This window comes from Canis aureus, chromosome 1 (assembly GCF_053574225.1).
Source record: "Canis aureus isolate CA01 chromosome 1, VMU_Caureus_v.1.0, whole genome shotgun sequence".
Classification (NCBI taxonomy): domain Eukaryota; kingdom Metazoa; phylum Chordata; class Mammalia; order Carnivora; family Canidae; genus Canis; species Canis aureus.
Genome location: NC_135611.1, coordinates 108058669 through 108081696, shown reverse-complemented (window position 1 = coordinate 108081696; position 23028 = coordinate 108058669). Strand labels below are relative to the sequence as shown.

General features: G+C 50.2%; 2 protein-coding genes across 2 annotated transcripts in view; one reads left to right on the top strand and one right to left on the bottom strand.

The window, feature by feature from the left end:
* TULP2 (TUB like protein 2) overlaps window positions 1-356 on the bottom strand; it is an 8386-nt gene extending 8030 nt beyond the window's left edge. The window contains exon 1 of the mRNA XM_077846105.1: window positions 160-356. The gene's annotated coding sequence lies outside the window, so the exon portion shown is untranslated. The remainder of the gene's footprint in view (window positions 1-159) is intronic.
* NUCB1 (nucleobindin 1) lies at window positions 349-23028 on the top strand. Its single transcript, XM_077846114.1, has 13 exons — window positions 349-507; window positions 918-1054; window positions 3773-3880; window positions 6906-7038; window positions 12415-12518; window positions 15950-16135; window positions 16413-16503; window positions 20350-20408; window positions 20668-20760; window positions 20853-20945; window positions 21282-21452; window positions 21895-21991; window positions 22111-23028. Exons 2-13 carry the CDS (start codon window positions 929-931, stop codon window positions 22221-22223), a joined length of 1374 nt encoding a protein of 457 aa, XP_077702240.1. The 5' UTR covers window positions 349-507; window positions 918-928; the 3' UTR covers window positions 22224-23028.

Sequence of the window (23028 nt, the reverse complement as noted above, 5' to 3'; positions counted from 1 at the left end):
AATTAAAGAACCCAAGAGAGCCAGCATCGCTGGGTGGCATATGTACACTACATATGCAAGGCTTATATATTAGAAATTTATAAGATGACATGTGCCGACTGCCACCGATCTGTAACTTGTAGTCACTTCTTGTGGCAAAATAAACGGGGAAAATCTTACAACTGCCAGGCGAAGGCAGGGGCCTCGTTGCCCGCGGAAGTTGCTTCATTTCCCCCTGCCTGCAGGGAATTGTAGTTCTCTTCCAATGCCCCCGCTTTCCCTTTAGCCCAAGAGGCAGGCAATGTGGCGTCAAGAGGTAGAGCTTCCGAGAAAGGAGGCGAGATTTTCCAGAACAGCCGAGCGACTTCGGCAAGGGGCGGGCCGCCGGACCGGGCCTGAGCTAACGCGGACCAATTAGGCTGCTCGAGGGAGGGTCCTCTGCGGGCAGGTGGGCGTGGCCTAGGGGGGAAATCACCGGAACGCACCGGAGGTCCTAGCCCCGGAGACGCCCTCTGCGGGGAAGGAAAGGTGAGTTTCTGGGGTGAGGGGGAGTCCTAGATTGGGTCCCGGGGAGGAGCGAGCGGGAGGAGGGGACCAGAGGGCTGGAAAACTGGGTCTCGGGGAGGTTGGACCGGGCACCAGTACTTCTAGATCCTGGCTAAGGAGGAGGCTGGGGGCCTGGATCTTTGGTTCTGGGGGGAAAGGGGTTGAGATCCGGGATCCCTGAGTCTGAGCGAAGAGTCTGGGTGCAGGGAGCCAGGATTCCTGGGGTCTAAGGACCGAAGAGCTGGAGGTGTGGAATCATGTGTCCCGGGAAACGAGACGCTTTGAGTCTTGACTCTCAGAAGGAGGGGGGTGGGTAGGGGCGGCACCGGGGTCCGGGGGAGTAGGCGACCTGGGACAGACCTCATCCACCTCTCTGCCCCCCTCCCCCACAGGTCACGCCGCCATGCCTTCCTCTGGGCCCCGCGCAGCCCTGCTCCTCCTGCCACCGCTACTGCTGCTGCGCGCTGTGCTGGCGGTGCCCCTGGAGCGGGGGGCGCCCAAGCAGGAGAGCCCTGCGACCGAGAGCCCTGTGAGTGGCCCTGCCCTGTTCTCCAGCCAGGTGTTTGCAAGTGGTACTACAATTCCCGCCGATTCCCGTCGTCCGTGGGTGGATACTTCCCCCACGGACGCGCCTCGGAGTTGGCCTGCCAGTCTTTGCAGTCCCCCGGGCTTTGACGTGTTGAAAAACTCGGGCCCCGGGGGAAATATGTGTGTGCATAGTTCTAAGTCCTTGGCTCTGGGATGTGGGGAATCAGGTCAGATTTTAAGTGACAAATCTGCTTTATCCCCTACCTGATTCTGTATTCTGTTAAGCCCCTGCCCACCTCCTCAAGAAGGAATCCAAAAAGAAAAGAACTACATTTCCCAGTAGCACCTTGGGCAGGTGGTGGTAGTTAACCAGGTGCTCTCTCCCTTCATAGAGCTCGTGGCAGTTGTTAAAATTATGAAGGTAATTCCAACATGGGGTTAGCAAAGGTTCTGAATCCTTTGGTCTTAGGAATTTGGAACTTTAAAGATCCTCAAGGCCAGTGCCCTGATCTGTGGCCTGAATCCTCCTACAGCTCCCCCATCAGTAATGGACACATTATTATATCTGGAAAGGATCATTCCTTGCTCCTGTGTGGCGGTCCAGACCTTGTGAATTAGGCCTCTGCTTGGTGAAATCTTTGCAGACACAGAAGGGCACCCCCCCTTTTTTTCAAGATTTTATTAGAGAGAGAGAGAGAGACAGTGAGTGAGCATGGGGGGGGGGGTGGTAGATAGAGGGAGAGGGAGAAGCAGACTTCATGAGCAGGGAGCCTGAGGTGGGGCTTGATCCCAGGACTCAGAGATCATGACCTGAGCCAAAGGCAAACGCTTAACCCAGGTGCCCAAAATTGAATTTCAGATAGGAGTGAATAATTTTTAATCTAAGGACACTCCAGCAGTATATTAAACTATAAGTTATTTGTTGTTTATCTGAAATTTAAATTGAACTAGGCATTCTAGCTGTCCTGACAAGGTCACCTAGCTGGTGATTGGAAGATTTGGGATTCTAGCCCATTGGCCCATTGGCTAAATAATCAAAGATGCCCATACCTTGGGCCACATGGCTGGTTGAGTCAGTAGGGCATGCGACTCTTGATCTCAAGGTTCTGAATTTGAGCCCCACATTGGGTGTAAAGATTTCTCAATAAATAAATAAACTTAAAAAAATAAAAGATGTCAACACCTTAGTTTCCAGAATCTTATCAGGTGAAAGAGTATTTGCAGGTGTGATTGAAACAAGGCTCTTGAGATGCAAAAGTTATCCTGTATTATCCAGATGGGCCCAACACAATCACAAGTGTTCTCTACAGGGGAGGCAAGAGGATCAGAGGCAGAGGTGATGTACTGACGTGAGCAGAGGTCACAGTGATTCAGGGTCATGTGCCAAGGAACACAGGCAGCCTCTAGCAGCTGGAAAAGGCAAGGAAACAGATTATCTCGTAGAGCTTCCAGAATAAGCTCAGCCCTACCCACCCATTTTAGACTTCTGGCCTCTACAACTCTAAGAGAATACGTATTATCTGTGTTGCTCTAAGCCACTTAGTCTGTGACACCATGTTACGGAAGCAATACAAAATTAGTACACCACAGTGGCATGGCTGAGTGATCAGCTACTGATTATCAAACACGTACTGTGTGCTCCTCTACATACAAAATGATAGCGTTAGTAGATTGAGTGTCTCCCGTGTCCTTAGGATCGTACCAGGCCATTTATCTCCTGTACTTTTCACCATGGAGCTGAGAAATAGGGAATTTATTGCCTATTTTATTCATTTTTTAAAAGACTTTATTTATTTATTTGAGAGAGAGAGAGAATATGAACAGGGGAGGGGGAGAAGGAGAAGCAGCTCCCCACTGAGCAGGGAGCCCCACATGGGGCTGGATCCCAGGCCTCTGGGATCATGAACGGAGCTGGAGGCAGTTGCTTTACTGACTGAGCCACCCAGGTGCCCCTTATTGCCTATTTTATTTATTTATTTATTTATTTATTTATTTATTATTAATTAATTAATTAATTAATTTTAAGATTTTATTTATTTATTCATGAGAGACATAGAGAGAGACACAGGCAGAGGGAGAAGCAGGCTCCAAGCAGGGAGCCCAATGTGGGACTCGATCCCGGGACTCCAGGATCACACCCTGGGCTGAAGGCAGGCGCTAAACCTCTGAGCCACCCAGGGATCCCCATTATTGCCTATTTTAAAATGGAAGAGGGAGACCCAGGAAGAAGAGCGTGCCACCCATCTACACATGGAAGGTCTGGGTCCAGGAGCCTAGGGATTTTTTCTGTCTGGTTCACTAGCTGTGTCGCCTATCACAGTACCTGGCACACCAGAGGAGCTCGGTGAAAGCCTAATGAATGATGAATGAGCGTATGCTTCGCCGCTTGCCATCAAATACTGGGGTGTCCACTCTGAGTACGCACTCTGTGCAGTGTCCGGCTGGGTGTCTCCCATGTGATTTTTCCCTCATCTCCACTAATGGCCTGGGAAGAGACGAAGGCTGTGGCCCAGAGCATTAGGCAGTTTGCCTGGGGTTACAGGGCAGATGGGGATTCAAACTAGGGTTACCCCATGGGGCAGACCTCTCTCTTGCTCTAAGCAGGGGGTCTCTGAGTCCTTCAGCTGGCACCCAAGGGAGCAGGGCCCAGGTCCTACACGCAGGGAGGAACTGGAGAGGGGTGGGGGCCGGGCCGCTATGTTCATTCCTGTCGCCTCAGGACACGGGTCTGTACTACCACCGGTACCTCCAGGAAGTCATCAACGTGCTGGAGACAGATGGGCATTTCCGAGAGAAGCTGCAGGCTGCCAATGCCGAGGACATCAAGGTGCGGCTGGGTGCAAGCCAGGTGGGAGGGCACGAGGGGTGCTCGCTCGGAGGACAGAGTCCAGGGAAGGAGCAGTTTCCCTAAATGGGCCATGGGGCTCTGGTGTTCACAAAACGGAGGAAGAGAAAGGGCTTCTTTTCGGTGCCACGCAGCTGGGAAGGGATTTGAGGAATGCAGAATTAAGCATGGATGCAGATGGCACAGGCTCCCAGTGTCAACTCTACCCTTATGCGCTATGTGACCACCGTGTGCTGTGCCTCAGTTTCCCCATCTGTAAAATGGGGGTAACAGCAGAACCTGCTTCGCGGGGTTCAAGTTAGGATCATCCAAGGTAAGACATGTAAAGGGCTGACACACACAAGGTAGCATTTCTTGTGCCTGCCATGTGCATGTGGTTCAAATGAGTGCTTGGTGTAGTGTGCTCTGCTCAGGAAAAATTCAAAACATAGGAGGTGCTCTTATGTCTCGTGTCACCTCCAGCTCATGTGAGGCCTCCAGGGGGATAAGACTGCCCTCATTTTACAAAGGTGGACACAGAAACCTTGGTGGCAGTGTTTGTCCTCCTGATAGGCCCAGTCTCACTGCAGGGCTGGAGATGTGGGCCCTCCCCCATGAGGAGATGGGGTTGACTGCACACCCCCACACAGACACAGATAACCCCCTTTGGGTTCAGGTGCATGTGGGAATGCCCCACCTGGAGGAGCCTCCTTGAATCTCTACACCTCTGTCCAGGAGAGGGCCTGATGGGAATGTGGCCCTGCTCCCCCCACACCTCCCAGCCCTCCTAGGAGTCTCATCTGTCCCCATCCACCTGGCCACCAGTGAAGGACTGGCAGCACCAGAGACCATAGAGCCCAGCGCCTCCTGCTGTCCAGCTGGGAAAGGTGAGGTACAGACCCCTCACTCCACTACAGCAGGCCCAAGGTCATACCACTGGGAAGTGACCTTGTAAACAGAGTGGCCATTCAGGAAGGTAGGTTGTGGCATGGGACAGTGCCCACTTACAATCCCAGCTCCTCTTCATGTGCTCCAGGAGAAGCAGCTGTATCCTCTGTGCCTTGGTTTCTTTCTCAGGAACCCCAAGCCCTAATACATTTTCTCTGATGTGAGAGGTGGTTGCATGGGTCAGCGGAAATCCCTACTTCAGGTGCTCATTCCCTCAAATCCTAAGGCCGTGGTGAATGTCAGTCATCATTCTTGGTGGTGGTAATAATGGCAGCTCCAGTTTGGAGGCCCAGAGCAGGAAAAGGATGTAGGGAGACCTGATAGCTGGCATACTCACTGTTTGAGGGACCTCGGGCAAGTGGGTTCTCCTGCTGGGCCTCAGTGGATCCATCTGTAAAATGAGGTTGGGGACAGGATCAGAGGATTGGCCCAGGGAGTCCAGCCCAGGGCTTGACCCAGAGGAGATGTTTGACTGGTTGAGGTTGTTAGGACTATCACTGTGGTCACTGTGTCCTGTGGCCTCTCAGGGGCCACAGCCACTGCGGGCTGGGGAGACCCAATGTGAGTCTCAAGTGACTGAAAAAGTAGCCTGAGGAATGACAGCCGAGGGCGCTGGGGAGCCCCAGGGAGGGCATAGTCCAATCTGACAAGTGAAAGGACTTCTAGGGCAAGGATGCCCTTTGCCCAAGTGAGGTTTGAAGCCTGAGTGGAAATGTCCATGGTATAGAAGTTAACACTGGGGCACGGGGTGTGTGTGTGTGTGTGTGTGTGCGAAGGAGTGGCATGCCAGCCAGGAACTGTGTCTACAAATGAAGCATTCTGGTACCTTCAGCTGTCTGCCAGCCCTGATCACTGATGCACGGAGAGGGGGAAATGGGGCTGGAGAGGTGGGCGTGTGGTCTTGAGTGCCAGGCCCAGGAATTCTGTCCTGGGGACATCAGGGAGCCATGGGGCCTATGAGCAGGAGAGGGATGAGGGCAACTCTGAGAAACACACAAAATCTTTTTTTTTTTTTTTTTAATTTTTTTTTTTTTTTTTTTTTTTTTTATTTATTTATGATAGCCACAGAGAGAGAGAGAGGCAGAGACATAGGCAGAGGGAGAAGCAGGCTCCATGCACCGGGAGCCCGATGTGGGATTCGATCCCGGGTCTCCAGGATCGCGCCCTGGGCCAAAGGCAGGCGCCAAACCGCTGCGCCACCCAGGGATCCCTTTTTTTTTTTTTTAAAGATTTTATTTATTTATTCATGAGAGTCAGAGAGAGAGAGAGAGAGAGAGAGGCAGAGACACAGGCAGAGGGAGAAGGAGACTCCATGCAGGGAGCCCAACATGGGACTCGATCCTGGGTCTCTAGGATCGTGCCCCGGGCTGAAGGTGGGGCTAAACCACTGAGCCACCCAGGCTGCCCTTTTTTTTTTTTTTTTTTTTTTTTAAAGATTGTATTTATTTATTCATGAGAGACACACAGAGAGAGACAGAGACATAGGCAGAGGGAGAAGCACGCTCCTTATGGGGAGCCAGATATAGGACTTGATCCCAGGACCCTGGGATCACGACCTGAGCCAAAGGCAGACATTCAACCACTGAGCCACCCAGAGACCTAATTTAAAGTGACAGGAGGGCAGCTCCGGGAAAGCACCTGGCGGCAGGGAGGGGGGCCAGGGAGTTGCTGGGAGGTTCTTTCCAAGGGAGATGCCATGTGCTTTGAGTTTTGAAGGACAGTAAGGATCTGCTTAGGCTTGAAAAGTGATGGTGAGAGAGAATCCTAGGCAGAGGAACCAACCAATCCTAGGCAAAGGCCGGGAGGTGGGAAAGAGCTTTGAGCATAGGGGCTGATGCCCTGTGAGCGTTGCTAGAACCAAGTGTGATTTGATGGATGATGGAAAATGGGGCTCAAATGCCAGGCTGAAAGGCTGGACCTTGTCTCAGAGGCTGGGGGAGGGGGTAGGGCAAGGGTCAAGCCTTCCAGGCATCAGACAGCTGGTAGAAGGTTCCAGAGAAGGTAGAAAAAGGATGAGGCTGCCCAGTGTGCCCCCTTCCGGGCTCCCAGCCTGATCAGTCCCCTCTCTCCACTTGGGCAGAGTGGAAAGCTGAGCCGGGAGCTGGACTTTGTCAGCCACCATGTCCGCACCAAGCTGGATGAGCTCAAGCGACAGGAGGTGTCTCGGCTGCGGATGCTGCTCAAGGCTAAGATGGATGCGGAGCAGGAGCCTAGTAAGCAGGGGCAAGTGGAGTGGGTGGGGTGGGTGAGGTGGGATGGCCTCCTTCCAGGGGACTCACTAACTCCCCCCATAAGATGTGCACAGAACATTGATCGAGTTTTCTTTCTAGAACAATCTACTGCTAACATAAGGTTGGTAGGTTGTTTTTTGTTTCTTAGTTTCAGTTTTTTAATTTTAATTTTTTTATTTATTTAATTTTAATTTTTTTTTAAGATTTTATTTATTTATTCATGAGAGACACAGAGAGAGAGAGACACACACACAGGCAAAGGGAGAAGCAGGCTCCCTGTGGGGAGCCCTATGCGGGACTCGATCCCACGACCCCAGGATCACGCCCTGCGCCAAAGGTAGATGCTCATTGACTGAGCCACCCAGGTGCCCTGAGAGGCAGGTTTAGATTCCAAGATCCCACCCTTTTTCTGACATTCCTAGTTAGGGTTGTTGGAGCATGTGTCTGGACCATACTCTTTTTAAAATAGCTTTATTGAAAAAAATAAATAAATAAATAAATAAATAAAATAAAATAAAATAAAATAGCTTTATTGGAATATAATTCATATGCCATTTAACGGGTACAATTAAACAGTTTTTAGTATATGCACAGGTGTGTACAACTATGACCAAAGTTGAATTTGGAGCATTTTAATCATCCCAAAAACAAATCTTGAACTCTTCTGCCCTCTTCCCCCAATCCCCCCACCCAGCCCCTGTAATCAGTAACCTACTTCCTATCTTTCTGGATTTGCCTATTCCTGGATATTTCTTTTTTTTTTTTTTTTTTCCACTATTCCTGGATATTTCATATAAATGGAATCCTACCACCTTTTGTGTCTGACTTTCACTTCACGTAATGTTTTCAAGGTTCATCCGAAATGTAGCATGTGTCAGCACTTTCTTCCTCTTTAGGGCCAAGTAATATTCCATTGTATGAACAGACCATGTTGGCTTTATCCATTCGTCAGTTGATGGGTATCTGGATTGTTTGCACCCTTTGGCTACTGTGGACCGTGGTGTTATACTTACTATATAGCTCTGTGGTATGTTCTGGTACCGTGTGTGACAAAATGTAAGAACGTGCCCCCTCTCTTGAGATTGACCTAGGCCTGTCCTTTCATCTCCTGACACCTTGTGTTATGGATGGGGACACTGAGTGTTGGTGGATGGCTTTGAGGGTTAGTAGGAGAGCTGGGCTTTGTTTTCATTTCTTTCTTTTTTTTTTTTTTTAAGATTATTTATTTGAGAGAGAAAGAGAGAGAGAGAGAACATGAATGGGGTGGGAAGGGCAGAGAGAGAAGGAGAAGCAGACTCCCCTCTGAGCATGGAGTCCAATGTGGGGCTCGATCCCAGGACCCCAAGATCCAAAGTCAGATGCTTAACCCACTGAGCCACCCAGGCACCCCTGTTTTCATGTCTACCTGACTCCACCCATCCGTTCGCCAAACATGTCACGAGTTCTGCTGTGTGCTGGGCATCAGGCAGGTGCTGGAGCTCTAAGGTGACCAAGCCAGTCTGAGTACGGACCCACACCTTCTCTGTCCTGCTGTTTTAATTACTAGCTTCAGAGTCTGATTTGATCTCTAATAAATTCAACATCCTTTGTCACTAATGAGAAAAATACTTCCTATGAATTTGCTTCCGATTGTGTCCATCATGATAAAAGCTGTGTGCTTCAGTATTTGTTCCTTCACCAACTCAAAGCATCTCCAGAGTGACCAGTTTGCACATCCATTGCTGCCCATTGGATCCTGCTTGGATCACACAGTCACCTCCTCCTTGGACTCCCTGCTCCCACCCCTACTTTATGTCCTATTTCCCCACCCACCCCACCCCTTATACCTCATCAGCAGCCAGGGGGATCCTGTTAACACCTGTAGCAGTTTCCTTTGGCCACTGTAGCAAGTTACCATGAATATAGTGGCTTAAAACAGCACATACTAAAAAAAAAAAACAAAAAAAACAAAACAAACAAACAAAAAAAAAAAAAACAAAAAAAAAAACCAGCACATACTGATATCCTTACACTCGGGAGGTCAGAATCTGAAATCAGTTTCACTCAGTGAAAATCAAAGTGTCAGTGGGGCTGCATTCCTCCCAGAGGCTCTAGGGGAGAGTTTGTTGCCTTGTCTTTTCCACCTGCTAGAGCTGCATTCCTTGGCAGGTGGCCCCTTCCTACATTCTCTTTTTTTTTTTTTTTTTTTTTTTTTTTTTAAATTTTATTTATTTATGATAGTCACATAGAGAGAGAGAGAGAGAGAGAGAGAGGCAGAGACACAGGCAGAGGGAGAAGCAGGCTCCATGCACCGGGAGCCCGACGTGGGATTCGATCCCGGGTCTCCAGGATCGCGCCCTGGGCCAAAGGCAGGCGCCAAACCGCTGCGCCACCCAGGGATCCCTCCTTCCTACATTCTCAAGGTTGGCCGAGTAGCCTTTGTATTCAGCCATCTCGTGGCCTTCTACAGTAGTCGGGTCCCCCTGTGCCTCCCTCTTTTTTTTTTTTTTTTAATTAATTTATTTATTTGAGAGAGAGAACACGAGAGCTCTGAGGGCATGAATAGCGGGAGGGGCAGAGGAAGAAAGGAAGCAGGCTCTGTGCTGAGCTTGGAACCCAGCTCAGGGGGCTTGATCTCATGACCCTGAGATCATGACCTGAGCTGAAATCAAGAGTTGGACACTTCACTGACTGAGCCACCCAGCCACCCCCACCTCCCTCTTAGAGGGACCCTTGTGATTACATCAGTTCTCCTGGGAAAGCCGGGACAATCTCCCCATCTCAGGATCCTTAACTTAATCACATCTGCAAAGTCCCTTTTGCCACAAGAGATCTCATATTCACAGGTTCCAGGGTTTAGGGCGTGGGCATCTTGGGGGCCATTATGCAGCCCACTATAGCACCCAGTCCACATCCTGTCCCTCCTCCGCTTAGAACCCACCATGGCTCCCCAGTGCTCCCAGGCCCAAATCCACAGCCATCACTGCTGCTCTGCCCCTCCCTTCACAGGTGCCCTCTCTAGACCCTCTCATGTCAGCATTTTTAGTAACACTGGTGTGCAGCGTGGCTCTGTCCCCTCTGGACCTTGGCCCATGTGCTTCCCTCTGCCTGGGACATTCTTTTTTAGGGCTCTTTTCGTGACTGGCTGAGCTTCGATCTCAGCTCAGATGGCACCACTTCAGAGGGTCCTACCCTTGGTGTTGCCTGAAGGAGGCTCCATTCGTTTCAGATTTGTGGTCCTTGTGTTCATCCTGTGATTGTTGTCTCTCTCTTTCCTGAGTGCTGGGGGCGAGGGGAACCGATCCCATTGCTGTCTGCTTCTGGTTGTGTCCACCTTGCTGGGACCATGTGAGGCCCAGTACAGGGGATGGGGGGCTCAGCACATGTCTGTCACATAAATAATGCATCATGAAATCTTTTTTTTTTTTTTTTTTCATTTATTTATGATAGTCACAGAGAGAGAGAGAGAGAGGCAGAGACATAGACAGAGGGAGAAGCAGGCTCCATGCACTGGGAGCCTGATGTGGGATTCGATCCCGGGTCTCCAGGATCACGCCCTGGGCCAAAGGCAGGCGCTAAACCGCTGCACCACCCAGGGATCCCCTTTTTTGTTTTTTTTTTTAAGATTTTATTTATTCATGAGAGACACAGGCAGAGACATAGGCAAAGGGAGAAGCAGGCTCCCTGTGGGGAGCCTGATGCGGGACTCAATCCTAGGACCCTGGGATCACGCCCTGAGCCAAAAGGCAGATGCTCAACCACTGAAACACGCAGGTGTCCCTGCATCGTGAAATCTGATCCATGTCTGTGTCCTGAGTGCATGTCCCTCCTCTGGGCTCAGCCCGGCCAGAGATGTTTCCGGGGTCACCCAGGTGCTCAAGATCCCAGCTGCCTGTGTCTCTTACCCCTCACAAGACCGGTAGCCACTGGAGGCCGGCCTGGTCCTGACTCACATCTGGAGGCCTTGGGGGATGTGTGTCTGGTCAATGCCTGACTGTTGAGTGCATGTTCTCGCCCTTCCGTCTTGGCAACCCCACCCCTTCTTTACTGCTTGGAAACTTCCAGATGCCACAGGTGCTGCGTGAGCAGGGTCCTGTTCCAAGAGGGTCTCATACAGGAAGGTTGCATGACTTTGCTAGGGCTGCTGTAACCAAGTACCGTAGACGGGGGCGGGTGGCTTTAGCAACAGAGATCTATTGCCTCAAGCCCTGGAGGCCAGAAGTCCAAGATCAAGTTATGGCAAGATTGGTGCCTTCTAACAGTGGTCTGTTCTGAGTCTCTCCCTTTGCCTCGTAGATGGCCGACTTCCACCAATTGTCTTTCCTGTGTGTCCAAATTTTCCCTTTTTTTTTTAAGATTTTATTTATTCATCACACACACACACACACACACACACACACACACACACAGCAGAGACACAGGCAGAGGGAGAAACAGGTTCTCTGCAGGGACTCGATCCCAGAACCCTGGAATCACCACCTGAGCCAAAGGCAGATGCTCAACCACTGAGCCAATTGGCATCCCCAAATATTCCATTTTATAAGGGATTTGGGTCCTATTGGATTTCGGTCCACCCTGTGATCTCATTGTAACTTGATCACTTCTGGGAAGACCCCCTCTGTCAGTGAAGTCGCATTCTGGAGTCCTAGGGGTTAGGATTCCAACAAATGGGTTTCAGGGTGTGTAATTAAACTGGTAACAGGGGGGCAGCCCTGGTGGCTCAGCGGTTTAGCGCCGTCTTCAGCCCAGGGTGTGATCCTGGAGACCCGGGATCGAGTCCCATGTCGGGTTCCCGACATGGAGCCTGTTTCTCCCTCTGCTTGTGTCTCTGACTCTCTCTCTCTCTCTCTCTGATGAATAAATAGATGAAATCTTAAAAAACAAAACAAACAAACAAAAAAAAAACACAAAAAAATGGTAACAGGGCTTGAGTTTATGTGCCCTGGAGCCCAGCAACTGCTTCTACTACTGCCCCTGCCACTTCCTAGATTAGTGGTGACCAAGACACTTCTCTGGGCCTCAGTTTTCACATACATAAAATAGAGATAATCATAGAATCTCTGTCATAAGATTTTTGTGAAAAGTAAATGCATTACTGTATTGAATGTGTTTCAAGCAGAGCCTGGCATATAGTGGGTGCTCAATACACATTAATCATTATTATGGTTATTGTTATTTTAAGCAGCGGAATCAGTTGTGGCATCACCTCCTAAAAGCCCTCTCTGATTGCCTCTGGCTCGTTCAGGCCATCTTCTGGGCTTTCCCAGGGCACTCTATGACTCCTTTAGAGCACATCTAGCCCACAATAGGGATTTTGAAAGAAAGAACATTCCGTGAGTTTTTGTTTTGTTTTGTTTTAAATACTTCTCCCTCATCCAGATGTACAGTTGGATCACCTGAGCCTCCTGAAGCAGTTTGAACACCTGGACCCTCAGAATCAGCACACCTTTGAGGCCCGGGACCTGGAGCTGCTGATCCAGACGGTAGTGTGAGGGGGGGCCTACAGGCAGAGGATAAAAAGAGGCTTTGTGGAAGGGGAGAAGGGAATAGAGCCTGGGACATGAGCCCACCCAGCCCTGCCTGGTGTTCTCTGAGGCTGGTGGCTGCAGAGGCCCAGGTGGTGCCCAAAAGCCCTCCCCATATTCTCTCTGTGGACTTGAAGGTATAGGCAGGATGGGGCTGAGCTCCATTCAGACCTGGTATCTTTTTTCTTTTTTTTTTTTTAAGATTTATTTATTTATTCATGGGAGACACAGAGAGAGAGAGGCAGAGACACAGGCAGAAGGAGAAGCAGGCTCCATGGAGCCCGATGCGGGACTCGAGCCTGGATTCCAGGATCACGCACTGAACCGATGGCAGACGCTCAACCACTAAGCCACCAGGCGTTCCCCAGACCTGGTTTCAGATCCCTTCTCAGGGATCTTGGCTTTGCCCTTCCCATATGATTTGGGGGAAGGGGGAGGCTGTCCCCCCTGTGTCCTCGTGAGCGGCAGAATAATGCCCCCCGACCAAAGATGTCACACCCTACACATCCTAATCTGTGGAACCTGTGGTACCTGACCTCACCTGGCAAAAGAGATTTTAATCATAAGCTGAGAGTCTTGAGCTTGTGGGTTACCCAGGTGGGCCCTACATGTCATCTCAGAGGGAGATTTGACCGCAGTAGGAGGTGGCATTGTGACCACCGAGGCAAGATGCTCCACTGCTGGCTTTGCAGGTGGAGGAAGAAGCTGCAAGGATGGAAGGCAGCTCTAGAAACTAGAAGAGGCAAAGAAAGGGATTGTCCCCTAGTCTCCAGAGGGAGTACAGTTTGGCCACCACTGCAATGTGAGCGACGTGAAACTAATTTCACATCTCTAGCCTCTGTACTATAAAATAATAAATGCATATTATTTCGTTTTATTTTTTCTTTCTTTCTTCCTTTTTCACTAGGCTCCACACCCAGTGTGGGGCTTGAACTCACAACCTTGAGATCAAGAGTTGCATGCCTGGCAGACTAAGCCAGCCAGGTGCCCCCGAGTGTGTGTTATTTTAAGCCACCAAATGTATAATTTGTTATCGAGGCTGTAGGAACTAATAGAGTCCTTCCCTGAGATATGGGATCTCCAGCCCAGCCTCAAGGGGAAGGACAAGGGCGCTGGGGGTGGGGAGTTGAAGGGGATGCCCAGACCTGCCTCTGCTTCTCCCCTGCTCACTTTCATTCCAGGGGTCCCCTGCACCGCCAGGACAAAGCCAGAGCCAGCCACCACTAGGACTGAGCTCTGCTTCTCTGGCCTACTGGAGCTCTATCTAGTGGCCAAAAAGATAATAGCAGCCATTCGAGGCTCTTCCTGGCATTGGGCTCAGTCTGTGAGCCTCAGGTCGGGTTTTTTGTTTGTTTGTTTTTGTTTTTTGTTTTTTGTTTTTTGTTTTTTTTACTACTCGTTTCCAGAACATTACAGAACATTCTACTTTTTTCCAGCCCCACTGTCATTCTCCTAGTTTCAACTCCCATCATCTCTCATAACCGCTTCCTCACTGGGTTCCCTGCTTCTGCCTTCCAAGCTTATCAGCAGGACTTCTCAACTCATCATTCTTGATGTTTGGGGCCAGATAATTCTTTGTTGTGGGGGTATCTGTGCATTGTATGATGTTTAGCCACATCCCTGCTCTCTAACCAATTGATACCTGTAGAGCCAGCCTCGCTGTGACGACCAAAAATGTCCTCAGACATTGACAACGGTCTCCTGTGGACCAGTCACCTCAGGTTGAGAACCTGTTCCTAATACAACAGCTACGTTAGTTTCCTATGCTTTCCTGTAACAAATTACCACGAATTTAGTAGCTTAAAACAACTTGAAATTATTGTACAGTGTAGATCAGAAGCCAAGAAGGATCTTCCTGGGTGTGTTAATTTGCTATGGCTGCTGTTACAAGTTACCATTGGCTCAGTGGCTTAGCACAGCAGAAATGTGGGGTTCCTGGCTGTAGAATGTGTGACCTGATCTCAGGGTTGTGAGTTTGAGCCCCATGTTGGGTTATAGAGATCACTTTTTAAGAAATAAATAAATAAATAAATAAATAAATAAATAAATAAGACAGAAACATATTCTCTCACAGTTTTGGAGGCCTGAAGTCCAAAATCAGTATCACGGAGCCAAAACCAAGTTTTTGGCAGAGCTGTACTCTCTTTAGAAGCTATAGGGAAGGGGACGCTCAGGTGGCTCAGGGCATGATCCTAGGGTCCTGGGATCAAGTCCCGCATTGGGCTCCCCACAGGGAGCCTGCTTCTCCCTCTGCCTATGTCTCTGCATCTCTCTCTGTGTCTCTCATAAATAAATAAATAAAATCTTAAAAAAAAAAAAGAAGAAGAAGAAGAAGAAGCTATAGGAAAGAACCCACTTCTTACTTCTTCCAGATTCTAGAGGCTGCCAGCATTCTGCATTGTGTAAGCCCATTGCTCCAGCCTCTGCCTCCATGGTGTTCTTGTTGTGTCTCTCTGTATCTTCTCTATAGTCTCCCTTACAAAGACACCACTCACTTGGGTTTTGGGCCTACTCTAATCTGGTAGGACCTCATGGTAACTAGGTAAATCTACAAAGATCCTATTTCCAAATGAGTTCACATTCCGGCATTCTGAGTGGACATGAATTGAGGGTGGGGGGGATACTATTCAACTGAGTGCCGTATTGCTATCTCCAGCTTACAGAGGAAGAAACTGAGGCACAGAGAAGCTGAGTAACTTGCCCAAGATCACACAGCCTGGTGGGATTTGTTCACACAGCAGAGTCTGGATTTGAACCCTGGGCAGAGTAATTAGAGACCTAGCATTCTTTATCACCTAGCTGGACTGCTTTCCCTATTAAGTCCATCTCTTAGGTGTGTTTCTTACTGTTTATTTCTCCAAAATATTTATTTTATTTTATGTATTTTAGGTAATCTCTATACTCAGTGTGGGGCTCGAACTCACAACCCCAAGATCAAGAGTCGCATGCTCCACCAACTGAGCCAGCCAGGTGCCCCTATTCCCCGAAGATCCTGAGATTGCAGAGGACTTGAAAGAGATAGGTTGATGTTGTTACCATGTAGGGGTGCTTGGCTGGCTCAGTCACAAGACCATGGGGCCCTTGATATCAGAGGGTTGGGAGTTCGAGCCCCATGTTGGGTATAGAGATTACTTAAATAAATAAACTTAAAAAGAAAAGTTGTTATTGTGTAACCATTCTAATCTCTTCTGAACAAATAGAGGCAGCTGTGTTATGGGGCAAGAGTAGGTCATAGAGATCAAGAAGTGAGCTCAGGACATGGAACCCAGGACTGGGTGGAGGTTGGGGCAGCCCCTGACCAGATTTAAGGCTGAGGGCCGGAATTTGGAGGTTGAAATTAGGGCCTGGGCATGGCAGTGGGATGAGAATGGCGGTCTATCTTTTCCCAGGCCACCCGGGACCTGGCGCAGTATGATGCGGCCCATCATGAAGAGTTCAAACGCTACGAGATGCTCAAGGAACACGAGAGACGCCGTTATCTGGAGTCACTGGGTGAGGAGCAGCGCAAGGAGGCAGAGAGGAAGCTAGAAGAACAACAGCGCCGGCACCGAGAGCACCCCAAAGTCAATGTACCTGTAAGAACCCCTATATGTGCCTACCCCCCATGAAGTCCAACTCTCCAAGCACTGCAAGAGGAGAAAGTAGTTAAACAATTACAATTCCCAGCAGACCCTGAGGTCAAAAGTCCCTTTAAATATGCCCAGCCACCCCTGGGGCTGCTGGGACTTGCAGGGTTTTTTTAATTTTTAATTATTTATTTATTTTAGTTTTCTTGCTTGAGGGAAATGACATTTGAGGGATGGGGGGGACTTAGACTTCTTGCTCATGAGCCCCTGGCTCTCGCCTCCACAGGGCAGCCAAGCCCAGTTGAAGGAGGTGTGGGAGGAGCTGGATGGATTGGACCCCAACAGGTTTAACCCTAAGACCTTCTTCATACTGCATGGTAAGGTGGGGAGGAGCCCCAAGACCTGGGCTGAACCCTGAGGTTCTGTCCTTTCCGGGACCTGAGTACTAAAAAGAGATCTCCCCATCTCAGTGGTGCTTAGGCAGGCCAAAGAGGTCTGATCCCATCCCTCCTGTTGGTCTAGAAGGCTGCACCCCTCCCCATTGCTAGGATCTTCTGTAGAAGAGCTAGGCCTCTATTCTGGAATACACCAGACTTCTCAGTTCTCAGGACTGATATCCGCAAACTGAGCTATCCAGGCTTGACCAGACTGGGCCCCTCTCCCACAGTAGCCCAAAATCCCTGGTCCCTGCCAGAAGCCCTATTGCCAAAAGTGAGCTGCTCCCTAATAAGCCAGCCTCCAGGGACTTAGAAGCACCTTTTCTGGTGGTTCAGAGGCACATCTCCCTTCATTCTCCTCCTCTCTAGCAACCTAACCCAGGGTTGCCAACCCCCTCCCCCGCCTCCAGCTATGCCTAGGACACTGACCCAGAAGCTGCAAGCACGACAGAGCTAACCAGGCTCTGCTTCATTCATTCAGTGAACATTTACTAAGTTCCCTCTAAAGACCAAGCTTCACAGAAACCCTGTGGATCTACTGTGAACAAAACAAAGATCCCCCCTCTCACATAGCCAGTGATCATGCAAACAGAGAACTCTGTATTTCAGAGTCTAAAAAACTGGATAGTGTAAGCTATTCTAGAATTTTTCCATAAGGTGCCCATTAAACTAACACACCACCGATGACAAGATGCCCCCTGGTCTTAGGGATAATAAAATGGGGGCGGGGGGTTGTATTCCACAGTCAATGAAGTGGGTTCGATAATAGCATCTCGGGCGTGATAAGTGATAAGTACCATGGAAAAGAGGATAGAGGGGCTTAAGGCCTAGAATGTATCATATACACCAGCCCCATGTGGCTACTGAGCTCTTGAAATATAACGAGGAATTGAATTCTTTTTTTAGTTTTGAGACCTGAATTTTTTTTAAATATGTAATTATGGTAAAATACACTTAACATAAAATGTCTCATCTTCAGCCATATTTAAGTGTATAAGTCAGTAATGTTAAGGACACTCATATTGTTGGGCAACCCATCTCAAGAATTCTTTTCATCCTTTTTTTTTTTAATATAAAGATTTTATTTATATATTAGAGAGAGAAAGAGCATGAGGAAGGGGAGGGGCAGAGGGAGAAGGAGAGGCAGACCCCCACTGAGCAGAGAGCCTGACATGGGGCTGGATCCCGAGACCCCGAGATCGTGACCTGAACCAAAGGCAGACTCTTAACTAACTGAGCCACTCAGGTGACCCTTTTTTCATCCTCTCAAAATGAAAACTCTGTTAATCACCAACTCCCTGTTACTCCTCCCCTACCAGCCCCCAGCCACCTCTCTTCTTGGTGCCGTCTCTGTGAACTGGATTATTCTAGCTACTTCATATAAATGGAATCATACAGCGTTTGTCTTGCTTGGGACCAGCTTATTTGATTTAGCATCATGTCAAGGACCCCAAGTTTTCATTGTATTTGGCTGTTATTAATTTAAATTTCATGTGACCCCTGTGGCTAGTGGCTCTACTGGACAGTGCAGTTCTATTTTTTTTTTTAAGGTTCTATTTATTTATTCATGAGAGGCACTGAGAGAGAGAGGCAGAGACACAGGCAGAGGGAGAAGCAGGCTCCACGCAGGAAGCCTGAGGCGGAACTTGATCCCATGACCCCAGGATCACAATCTCAGCCAAAGGCAGACGCTCAAGCACTGAGCCACCCAGACGTCCCTGGACAATACAGTTCTAGAGAGATGACGTTTAAACCTAGACTTTAATGAGGTGAGAGTCTGAGCCTTGCAGATATTTGAGAGTAGCACGTTCTAGGCAGAGGGAACAACAAATACCCACAGGGGAAGAGTGAACCTAGGTTTTCAAGGTAACAGCAGCCAGATTGCTCAGAGCCATCCAGCTGGGTTAAGGAATTTGGATTTTATTCTCTCTGGGATGTGATACCACCTGCCTTAAGGGCCGACATAATAACCCAGCTGTCTGCTGTGTGGAGGATAGGCTGTATGTGTGAGGGCCAAAGCCAGGAGAAGGCCAGAGAAGCTAGTGACTGCACCATGGGAAGGAGGGAGAAGTGTTTGGATTCTGGATTTATCTTGAAGGTCAAGGTGGTAGGACTCATGGATGGACTGGATGAGAATTATAAGCGAACAGAAGGGTCAAGTGTGACTCCAAGGTATTTCACTTGAGCAAAACTGGAAGGATGAAGAGGGAAGAGCAAGCCTATGGGAAGATTGGGAACTAGGTCCATTCGTGTTAAATCGGAGGTGTCTGTTGGACACTTACATGGAGAGGAGAGTTGGCAGTTAGATATCAGTGTTGATGGCACTAGAAGCTGAGGGCCTAGAGCAACCCATACAAAGAAGTGCTGGCCAATCACACTCTTTTTGTAATGATGAAAATGTTCTGTGCCACCAATATGGCAGCCACTGGCTACATGTGGCCACGGAATGCTTGACCTGTAACAAGTGGGACTGATAAACTGAAATTTTTATCTTGATCGTTTTAAAATTTTTTTTTTTAAGATTTTATTTATTCATGAAAGACACACACACACACATGGGGGGGGCGGGGGGGGCAGGCAGAGATACAGGCAGAGGGAGAAACAGGCTCCATGCATCTGGGTCTCCAGGATCACACCCTGGGCTGAAGGCGGTGCTAAACTGCTGAGCCACCCGGACTGCCCAATCGATTTAAATTTAAATGGCCTATCAGGGCACCTGGGTGGCTCAGTGATTGAGGTCTGCCTTTGGCTCTCAGGTCATGATCCTGGGGTCCTAGGATGGAGTCCACATCAGGCTCCCTGCAGGGAGCCTGCTTCCCCCATTACCGGTATCTCTGCCTCTCTTTGTGTGTCTTATGAATAAACAAATAAAAATCTTTAAAAATAAGTAAAATAAATAGCCTGTGTGTCTAGTGGCTATCATGTTGGATTCAAAGATTAGGTGGACAAGAGGTCCCAGGCCTGAGCCTTGGGGCACAGCAATATGTAGCATTCAGGAGGAGGACAGAGCCAACAAAGGAGAATGAGGAGCACCTGAGAGGAGAGAATGATGTTCTGGAAGCCAAAGGTCTGGAAGCCAAAGGCAGAAAGTCCAATAAAATACAAGTTAAAAATTAACCATTGGCAGGGCGCCTAGCTGGCTCAGTCAGTGGAGCATGTGACTCTTGATTGCAGGGTTGTAAGTTTGAGGCCCACTCTCGGTGTGGAGATTGCTTAAAAATAAAATCTTTAAAAAAAAAAAATTAACCATTGGATTTGCAAGGTCAAGGTTACTGGCCATCTCTGAAGGACCAGTGTGGAAGCTGACCTGAGGCAGCAGGGGAAGGAGGACAGTTAGCATAGCTCACTTGGCTGAGAAGCCTGGAGCACTGGAGCTGTACAAGCTGGGTGGCAGGAAGAGGTTCCTCTGGCTTGTTTCTCTAGGAAGCAGAGGCCTCTGACACCCCTGCATCCAGGGCAGAGGGGTTGATCCTGCACCCAGATTGCCAGGTGTTAGAGATCAAGTTGTCCTGCATGACAACCACCCCTAAGAACAGTCCTGGTAAAGTCCACCTTCATTTATTCCATTCTTGGGACCCTGGTTGGTAGGGACCTGGGCTGTCCTAGCAATGAGCCAATGGGGCACTGAACTCTGAAGGATGTCATTCTATTGTTGGAGACCTAAAGATACCTGTGCTGTAATAACAGAGCCCACATCAGCACCCAGTTCCTTCTCTGCTAGGTCCCTCAGAGACCTGACCCATCCTATACTCAGTCCCCCAAGATACATTGTTGTCTTCCCCTCAGATATCAACAGTGATGGTGTCCTGGATGAACAAGAGCTAGAGGCCCTCTTCACCAAGGAGGTGAGCATTTTGGAAGCCATGGGTGCAGAGGCTGCCCACATCAGCTGTGCATCCCCTCACAGGAGTTCCCTGGGTATGAACTCAGGGGAAAGTACAACTCCCAGCAGCCTCTGGGGCAAACACAGGCTACCAGGAGAGGCCAGGTGCCCCCAAGGACTTCTGGGAGTTTAAGTTGCCTGGTTGAGTGGATGAGTAGCCTAGGTGAGAGGTTGCTCTGGACCCCTCAATATGTCCTGCCTCTCGCTTGACCCTGGTGCAGCTGGAGAAGGTGTATGACCCAAAGAATGAAGAAGATGACATGCGGGAGATGGAGGAGGAGCGGCTTCGTATGAGGGAGCACGTGATGAAGAATGTGAGATGGGAGTAGAGGGGCTGGTGGTCATGGGGAGGGTGGGGGCAGGGGCGAAGTGAGGATCAACTCTGTCACTTACCCTGGCTCCCCAGGTGGACACCAACCAGGACCGTCTTGTAACCCTGGAGGAGTTCCTCGCATCCACCCAGAGGAAGGAGTTTGGGGACACCGGGGAGGGCTGGGAGGTGAGGCCATGGAGGATTATCTGAGTCCTGAAACCTCTCTCCCCTGGCTCTAACCCTTCTTTCTGGGTTTCTGACCTCTTCTCTGAACTCTCTGCATCTCTGCCTCCTTCTATCTCTGGGTTCTGTCTCTGTCCCCCTCTACATCTCTGTTCTCCCCTTTCTCTGGGTCTTTATCACCCTCCTCAGCTTCCCCTCAGATCCCTTCCATTGGCATATGTATCCTGGGCCTCCCAGCCTCCCCCAAACCTCTGTTATCTGAAACCCCCTCCAACCCAATGGGGGTGGGCCAAGGCTGACCTGACCCTGCTGATGGCCCCTTCCCCCACCTCCTTGCAGACAGTAGAGATGCACCCTGCCTACACGGAGGAGGAACTAAGGCGTTTTGAGGAGGAGCTGGCTGCCCGGGAGGCAGAGCTGAATGCCAAGGCACAGCGCCTCAGCCAGGAGACGGAGGCCCTAGGGCGCTCTCAGGGCCGCCTGGAGGCCCAGAAGAGAGAGTTGCAGCAGGTGACTGGCCAGGGAGGCTGGGCCCATTCTCTGAGCACTGGTGGCCTTTGTCCTTGTGTGTCCAGAGGCTGGGAAGGCCTGCAGCCACTTTGTTCATCACTAGTAGATGTTCAGGCAGTGGCTGCCATCTTGAGTAAGGGCAGATGTCTCCATCCCTGACAGCTCTGGGTGCCATGTTGGATAAGGGCAGTGCAGCTCTAAGCAGGAGAGTGGTGGTGGAGGTGGTTGGGAGGCCAAGCAGGGAGGAGGAGGTTAGACTCAGCAAGGGTTCAGTGAAGTCTTCTCTGTCCCAAAGTCTGACCCAAGCTATGAAGCCAACTCTTGGTGAGAGAGGAGAAAAAAAAAAAAAAAAAAAAAGCTGGGTTCAGGACCACTTAGCAAGTTGCCATGGAGACCTGGCCTTATCCCCTCTTGCCTGTGCAATCTCCCCTGCCTATTGCAGGCTGTTCTCCAAATGGAACAAAGAAAACAGCAACAACAAAACCAGAACAGCCCAGCCCCTGGCCCAGAGGGACAGCTCCAGTTCCACCCGGACACAGGTGCTGGGGATGGGGGAGCCTGGGCACCCCGGGGGGGAGGGAGCTGTGGCCCATTCTTGGGTCTGAGGGAGGAAGGAGCTGGAGTGCCTAGTGCTACCATCGCCTCCCTCTATTTCCAGATGACGCCCCTGTTCCAGCCCCAGCTGGTGACCAGAAGGATGCAGACACTTCAGAAAAGAAGGCTCCTGATCAGCCCCCTGAGCTGCCCCAGTTGGATACCCAACACCTGTGATCCTCCTGGGATGCCCCCACCCCCCCACACTCTGGGTTCCTACCGAGGCAGCTGATGATGAGAGGGGGATGAGGATCAACGTGAACCTCCCCTGGGGACCGGCAATTCTTGTGGCCACCTGGGGGAGGGGAGGGCCAGGTGGCACTTGACTCATTGCTGCCTGAGCCCTGCACCTGACACCTCAGCTTCCACAGCCTCCCAGTCTGGTCCCTTCCTTCCGATCCCCTCCAGGGGACTACCTTCTCAAGTCTAGTTGGGCCCTCCCCGGGTCATCTGAACTTAGGGAAGTCCTCTCCCTCCTGAGAAGGGTCTCCTGCCTGCCTTCCTACATGGTTTGGCCTCAGCTGCCCAGGTGGTGGCCACTCTGGCATCCCGCATCCCCACAGCTGCTGGAATCCTGCCTGCTGCCCAGCGTCGATGGGCTTATGAGGCCTGAGTGGTCCCTCGAGAGCTTTCCTTGCCTTTTGTGGGACCACCGATACCTCAAGGACAATGTCTTCCCCGTGACAGGGTGTGAGGGGCTGCAGAATCGTCAGCATAGCCACTTAGCGCTGATACTTGGAACCCAGACTCTCCGTGACCCCTGGCTTCCAGCTGCTTCAGCCTCTGCCCCGATGCCTGGCTCCTTGCCCCTGCCCTACACATCCCCAGAAGGGTCCTGGAGCCAACCCTGCCCCAGGATCAGGTTCCAGCCTCTCAGTCTCAGAAGAGGGGGGGAGCACCCCCCATTTCTGGCCTTTTCTCACGTGGCTCCAAGTTCTGCTCTGTACTCCAGTTCCACCCAAATACACTTTCTGGAACAATC

Coding starts and splice junctions, on each gene's coding strand:
- NUCB1 (XM_077846114.1), top strand. CDS start 929: ATGCCTTCCTCTGGGCCCCGCGCAGCCCTGCTCCTCCTGCCACCGCTA. Junction 7,039..12,414: donor GGATGCGGAGCAGGAGCCTA/GTAAGCAGGGGC, acceptor TCCCTCATCCAG/ATGTACAGTTGGATCACCTG. Junction 20,946..21,281: donor ACACCGGGGAGGGCTGGGAG/GTGAGGCCATGG, acceptor ACCTCCTTGCAG/ACAGTAGAGATGCACCCTGC.